Source organism: Leuciscus leuciscus (genome assembly GCF_965113295.1).
Source record: "Leuciscus leuciscus genome assembly, chromosome: 21".
In the NCBI taxonomy this organism is placed as follows: Eukaryota; Metazoa; Chordata; class Actinopteri; order Cypriniformes; family Leuciscidae; genus Leuciscus; species Leuciscus leuciscus.
Window position 1 is genome coordinate 33,969,681 of NC_138745.1, and position 7,500 is coordinate 33,977,180.

At 39.9% G+C, this 7,500-nt stretch overlaps 1 protein-coding gene across 2 annotated transcripts in view; it reads right to left on the reverse strand.

The window, feature by feature from the left end:
- dock1 (dedicator of cytokinesis 1) overlaps positions 1 to 7,500 on the reverse strand; it is a 245,900-nt gene that overhangs the window by 156,270 nt on the left and 82,130 nt on the right. For both annotated transcript variants that reach the window (XM_082151859.1, XM_082151858.1), the window contains exon 24: positions 618 to 688. In XM_082151859.1, the coding sequence (XP_082007985.1) occupies positions 618 to 688 (71 nt within the window). The remainder of the gene's footprint in view (positions 1 to 617; positions 689 to 7,500) is intronic.

The following is a 7,500-nucleotide window of genomic DNA, read 5'->3' on the forward strand; positions in this document are numbered from 1 at the left end:
ACACACACGCATACACACACACACGCATACACACACACACGCATACACACACACGCATACACACACACACACGCATACACACACACACACACGCATACACACACACACGCATACACACACACACGCATACACACACACACGCATACACACACACACGCATACACACACACACGCATACACACACACACGCATACACACACACACGCATACACACACACATGCATACACACACACATGCATACACACACACATGCATACACACACACATGCATACACACACACACACGCATGCATGCATACACACACACGCTTGCATACACACACACATACATAGTATAACACCTACTACATATGTGATTTATTTTACAGATGTGTTTGGTGGGATTGAGCTCTTTAATCAGCTTTTATTTCAATTTGTCGCTCGTTCTATGAAAGCTCTGCTGCAACACACTCGCTCTTCCTCATACTCACTCTTTATTAAATGTTGCCTGTGTGCATCCCTGAATATATTTAAATACCAAACATGCAGCATTAAAACACGCAACCAATTAAAGAATATCTCCTATATTTGCTAAAAACACGAACACGACCTGAAGACACAAGCGTGATGAACTCACCTGAGCTCCTTTGGATCAAAGACCAGTTTCAGATCGTTGACGATAGTTGGGACGTATTTCAGTGCGGCACCCTAGAAATTCACACAAACAAGGATATATTAGTATGATCTTAAAAATTCCATTAAACACATTAAATAATGGGGGAAATCATGGTTAGACAGAATAATAAAAAATAATAAAAAATTTAGTGGATTGTGTTATTTCTGATTAAATGTGCTGTGACATCACATTGTTTAAATAATTACATGAAGCTGTCAAGACCCGTATTTAATGATTATGAGACAGATTTTCCTCAGTCTATTTCTGCTCAGAGCAAACCCCGCTGTGATGAACGGCCCGAGGAGTGAGCTGTCAATGGAAGATGGACTTCATGCAGAGATACACAAACACTCCAATACTCTCCAACACCTCGGTCAATAACCAGGGCAGAGATGATCAGTGAACCGAGAACACGTGTGTGTACTTCTACCAGCTAACACTGCTGTCAAACCGTTCATCTAGATATCAGGCACAGTCACCAGCAGCTCCACAATGTCAAATACAACATCTGGACAAAAATACATACATAAAAAAATAAATAAAAAAAGACTAATGATATATATATATTAAAACAAAAATAATATGCAATACAATGTAAAGGAAATCAGAATGTAAAACAAAATGTCAAAAAAAAAAAAAAACATAAATAAGAAAAAAAAATAGAAAAAAATACATAAGTACGGTAAATAAGTAAAAAAAAAAAAAAAAAAAAAATACCAACTAGAATGTGAAGTACTGTGCAATATCCATGGACATGTATCTGAATGTGAAAAACAATGTAACAATAAATAAATAGGATTATCAGAATTTGAAATAGAATGTCTGTAAAAATACATAAATAACCAAACATAAATAAATAAAGTATGTTTATCAGAATGTGAAATACATTGTATCTAACAAATAAATAAATAGGATTATCAGAATATGAAATACAATGTCTATCATATAGAAATAAATACATTTGATTCCTCTAACAAATCATTAAAATCAAATGTTGATGGTTTGCTGTCTGACTCAGCAGGAGAACGTGTGATAGTCAGTGATGACACCTGTCAATCACAGATGACACACCCGTCCATCTAAAACACATCACTACACAAGCACATTTCAGCAGACTTTGGGGTTTAAGAGATTGCTTTCTCCAAGTAATATACATCTATTTAGTTGTTCCAGTATCGACAAGGATGTTGATCCTTTGAACCAAAGTGTTCCTTATTAGTGGTGCTTTTTCAAAGCACCACTAGTGTTATTGTCACTAAACTTATTATTAGTGGTGCTTTTTCAAAGCACCACTAGTGTTATTGTCACTAAACTTATTATTCTTCTTCTTCTTCTTTTTCTTATTATTCCGGACAAAAGTTTGGCGCGTAATGCGCCCCGCATCGTTTGTCACAGACCCCTGAGTGAGGTGTCAAATCGACCGGCTCATTGAGGAGAGGTGTGCTATGACTTTTCTAAGCGATCGGGTGTACGATGTTCGCACAGCGGACGAAAAAGCGTCCAAAAAAGTCCCATTGACTTTACATGGGGAGTTCTAAAAACATTTGAATCCCAACTGCCGTTTTCACACACACCACTCCAAAGGGCCTGACACCCCTGCGTTTCTCTCCCTCTCTCTCTCCCTCAGAGGATTTATATTATCAAGCAGCCAATAAGTAATGGCCTAAAATCTTCATAGCCACACCCTAGCAACCAGTTACAGCACCCTAGCAACCACTCTGAGCTCCCTAGCAACCACCCTAAACCAATAAACAATATAAAAAAATTTTTTTAACATTTTTTACAGCAATATCACACTCGTAGCCTTGCGATATTGCTCCATGCTTGTGCCTATTCGGCCATAGGCACGAGGCCGCAGGCCGAGTGCCGTACTGAAGGAACTCGTTATTAAAGATTTTAAGAACTCTATAAAAACTCCATAGTAACCATATTTGACAACTACCAACCACCTAGTAACACCATAGCAACTACCAAAAATACCTTAGCAACCACCCTGAACACCCTAGCAACGTCTAGAAATGCTCTAGTAACCACCAAAAAACTCTAGCAACCACCCAGAACACCCTAGCAACTGCCTAGCAACCACCCAGAACACCTAGCAACTGCCTAGTAACCACCCAGAACGCCTAGCAACCACCCAGAACACCCTAGCAACTGCCTAGCAACGCCCTAGCATCCACCCAGAATACCATAGCAACTGCCTAGCAACACCATAGCAACCACCTAGCAATGCTCTAGCAACCACCAAGAATACCCTAGCAACTGCCTAGCAACCACAAAGAACACCTTAGCAACTGCCTAGCAACACCATAACAACCACCCAGAAAACCCTAGCAACCACCACCTGGCAACAGCATCTTGCTAAAAACATGCTAGCAACATACTAATCAAGCTAGCATCATGCTAGCATCATGCTAATCAAGCTAGCAACATGCTAATAATGCTAGCATTATGCTACCAACATGCTAATCAAGCTAGCATAATGCTAGCAACATGCTAATCAAGCTATCATAATGCTAGCAACATGCTAATCAAGCTAGCATTATGCTAACAAAATGCTAATCATGTTAGCGTCTATTTAAAAACATGCTAGCAACATGCTAATCATGCTAACATCAAGCTACCAACATGCTAATTAAGCTAGCATAATGCTAACATCATGCTAGCATAATGCTTATTCAAGCTAGCATCATGCTAACAACATGTTAATCAAGCTAGCATAATGCTAGCAACATGCTAATCAAGCTAGCATAATCCTAGCAACATGCTAATCATGTTAGCATCTCGCTAAAAACATGCTAGCAACATGCTAATCATGCTAGCATCAAGCTACCAACATGCTAATTAAGCTAGCATAATGCTAACATCATGCTAGCATAATGCTTATTCAAGCTAGCATCATGCTAACAACATGTTAATCAAGCTAGCATAATGCTAGCAACATGCTAATCAAGCTAGCATCATGCTAGCAACATGCTAATCAAGCTAGCATCATGCTAGCAACATGCTAATCAAGCTAGCATAATGCTAGCAACATGCTAATCAAGCTAGCATAATGCTAACAACATGCTAATCATGTTAGCATTTAGCTAAAAACATGCTAGCAAAAAGCTTATCATGCTAGCATCAAGCTACCAACATGCTAATCAAGTTAGCATCATGTTAACATCATGCTAATTAAGCTAGCATCATGCTAGCAAAATGCTTATTCAAGCTAGCATCATGCTAACAACATGTTAATCAAGCTAGCATAATGCTAGCAACATGCTAATCATGTTAGCATCTAGCTAAAAACATGCTAGCAAAATGCTAATCATGCTAACATCTTGTTAAAAGCATGCTAGCAACATGCTAAACATGCTAGCATCATGCTACCAACATGCTAATCATATTAACATCTTGTTAAAAGCATGCTAGCATCATTTTAACAACATGTTAATCATAGTAAATCATGCTGGAATGTGGTAAATCGTAGTAAATCATCTTAGAAACATGGTAAATCGTGGTAAATAATGCTAAAACGTGGTATATCATGGTATCACAACATGTTAATTGTGTTAGCATCTGCCCAGTGGCGAGTTTTGCCACTGCAAGCACCACTTCACATTTTCTTCAGGAAATGTACATTCTAGTTCTTCTTATTATTCCGGACAAAAGTTTGGCGCGTAACTTGCCCCGCACCGTTTGTCACAGACCCCTGATTGAGGTGTCAAATCGACCGGCTCATTGAGGAGAGGTGTGCTATGACTTTTCTAAGCGATCGGGTGTACGATGTTCGCACAGCGGGCGAAAAAGCGGCCAAAAAAGTCCCATTGACTTAACATTGGGCATTCTAAAAACATTTGAATCCCAACTGCCGTTTTCACACACACCACTCCAAAGGGCCTGACACCCCTGCGTTTCTCTCCCTCTCTCTCTCCCTCAGAGGATTTATATTATCAAGCAAACAATAAGTAATGGCCTAAAATCTTCATAGCCACACCCTAGCAACCAGTTACAGCACCCTAGCAACCACTAAGAGCTCCCTAGCAATCACCCTAAACCAATAAATAATATAAAATTTTTTTTTTTACATTTTTTAAAGCAATATCACACTCGTAGCCTTGCGATATTGCTCCATGCTTGTGCCTATTCGGCCATAGGCACGAGGCCGCAGGCCGAGTGCCGTACTGAAGGAACTCGTTATTAAAGATTTTAAGAACTCTATAAAAACTCCATAGTAACCATATTTGACAACTACCAACCACCTAGTAACACCATATCAACTACCAAAAATACCTTAGCAACCACCCTGAACACCCTAGCAACGTCTAGAAATGCTCTAGTAACCACCCAAAACGCCTAGCAACCACCCAGAACACCCTAGCAACTGCCTAGCAACACCATAGCAACCACCTAGCAATGCCCTAGCAACCACCAAGAATACCCTAGCAACTGCCTAGCAACCACACAGAACACCTTAGCAACTGCCTAGCAACACCATAGCAACCACCCAGAAAACCCTATTAACCACCACCTGGCAACAGCATCTTGCTAAAAACATGCTAGCAACATACTAATCATGCTAGCATCATGCTAATCAAGCTAGCAACATGCTAATAATGCTAGCATCATGCTACCAACACGCTAATCAAGCTAGCATCATGCTAGCAACATGCTAATCAAGCTAGCATAATGCTAGCAACATGCTAATCATGTTAGCGTCTAGCTAAAAACATGCTAATCATGCTAGCATCAAGCTACCAACAAGCTAATCAAGCTAGCATCATGCTACCAATATGCTAATTAAGCTAGCATCATGCTAGCAAAATGCTATTCAAGCTAGCATTATGCTAACAACATGTTAATCAAGCTAGCATAATGCTAGCAACATGCTAATAATGCTAGCATCATGCTACCAATATGCTAATTAAGCTAGCATCATGCTAGCAAAATGCTATTCAAGCTAGCATTATGCTAACAACATGTTAATCAAGCTAGCATAATGTTAGCAACATGCTAATCATGCTAGCATCATGCTACCAATATGCTAATTAAGCTAGCATCATGCTAGCATCAAGCTAGCATCATGCTAATCAAGCTAGCATTAATGCTAGCAACATGCTAATCAAGCTAGCATCATGCTAGAAACATGCTAATCATGTTAGCATCTAGCTAAAAACATGCTAGCAACATTCTTATCATGCTAGCATCAAGCTACCAACATGCTAATCAAGCTAGCATCATGCTAATCAAGCTAGCATCATGCTAATCAAGCTAGCATAATTCTAGCAACATGCTAATCAAGCTAACATCATGCTAGAAACATGCTAATCATGTTAGCATCTAGTTAAAAACATGCTAGCAACATGCTAATAATGCTAGCATCAAGCTACCAACATGCTAATAAAGCTAGCATAATGCTAACATCATGCTAATCAAGCTAGCATCATGCTACCAACATGCTAGTCATGCTAGCATCATTTTAACAACATGTTAATCATAGTAAATCATGCTGGAATGTGGTAAATCGTAGTAAATCATCTTAGAAACATGGTAAATCGTGGTAAATAATGCTAAAACGTGGTATATCATGGTATCACAACATGTTAATTGTGTTAGCATCTGCCCAGTGGCGAGTTTTGCCACTGCAAGCACCACTTCACATTTTCTTCAGGAAATGTACATTCTAGTGTTGTGATTACTATTCACCTAGACTAAACTTCGGCGCGTAACTCGCCCCACACCGTTTGTCACAGACCCCTGAATGAGGTGTCAAATCGACCGGTTTATTGAGGAGAGGTGTGCTATGACTTTTATAAGTGATCGGGTGTACGATGTTCGTCTGGCGGGCGAAAAATTTGCCGAAAAATGTCCCATCGACTTAACATAGGCACAAAATTTGCAAAATCATATCTTTGGCTCAGAAGGTCATAGAGCCTTGGGGTTGGGCTCTTTTGATTCATCCTATCAAGCAGCCAATAAGTAGTGACATAACAACTTCATAGCCATGCCCTAGCAACCAGTTACAGGCCCCTAGCAACCATTGAACAACATTTACAAGCCATATCTCAGCATCAAAACATTGTAAAAACACAGAGTTGGGCATTTTTTGACCCAGACCTGCAAATACTCTTTAAATATTACCCCATAAACTGTATAAACAAACCTTAGCAACCATTTGGCGTACCCTAGCAACCGTACAAACACATGAATGAGCTATATCTCAGCACCAGAACATTGTATAGACATGGGGGTGTGCTTGTTTGTTTCGGTTGGGAAACCAGTCTGTAAATATCATCATGGTAACTGTGTAACCACACCTTAGCAACCGTTTAAAGCTACCTAGCAACCATATTGCAACATATAGAAGCCATATTTCAGCTCCACAACATCGTACAGACATGGTTGTTGGCTCGTATGCAATCATGTACAACACCCTAGCAACCGAGTGGCGAATTTTGCCACTGCAAGCACCACTTCACATTTTCTTCAGGAAATGTACATTCTAGTGTTGTGATTACTATTCACCTAGACTAAACTTCGGCGCGTAACTCGCCCCACACCGTTTGTCACAGACCCCTGAATGAGGTGTCAAATCGACCGGTTTATTGAGGAGAGGTGTGCTATGACTTTTATAAGTGATCGGGTGTACGATGTTCGTCTGGCGGGCGAAAAATTTGCCGAAAAATGTCCCATCGACTTAACATAGGCACAAAATTTGCAAAATCATATCTTTGGCTCAGAAGGTCATAGAGCCTTGGGGTTGGGCTCTTTTGATTCATCCTATCAAGCAGCCAATAAGTAGTGACATAACAACTTCATAGCCATGCCCTAGCAACCAGTTACAGGCCCCTAGCAACCA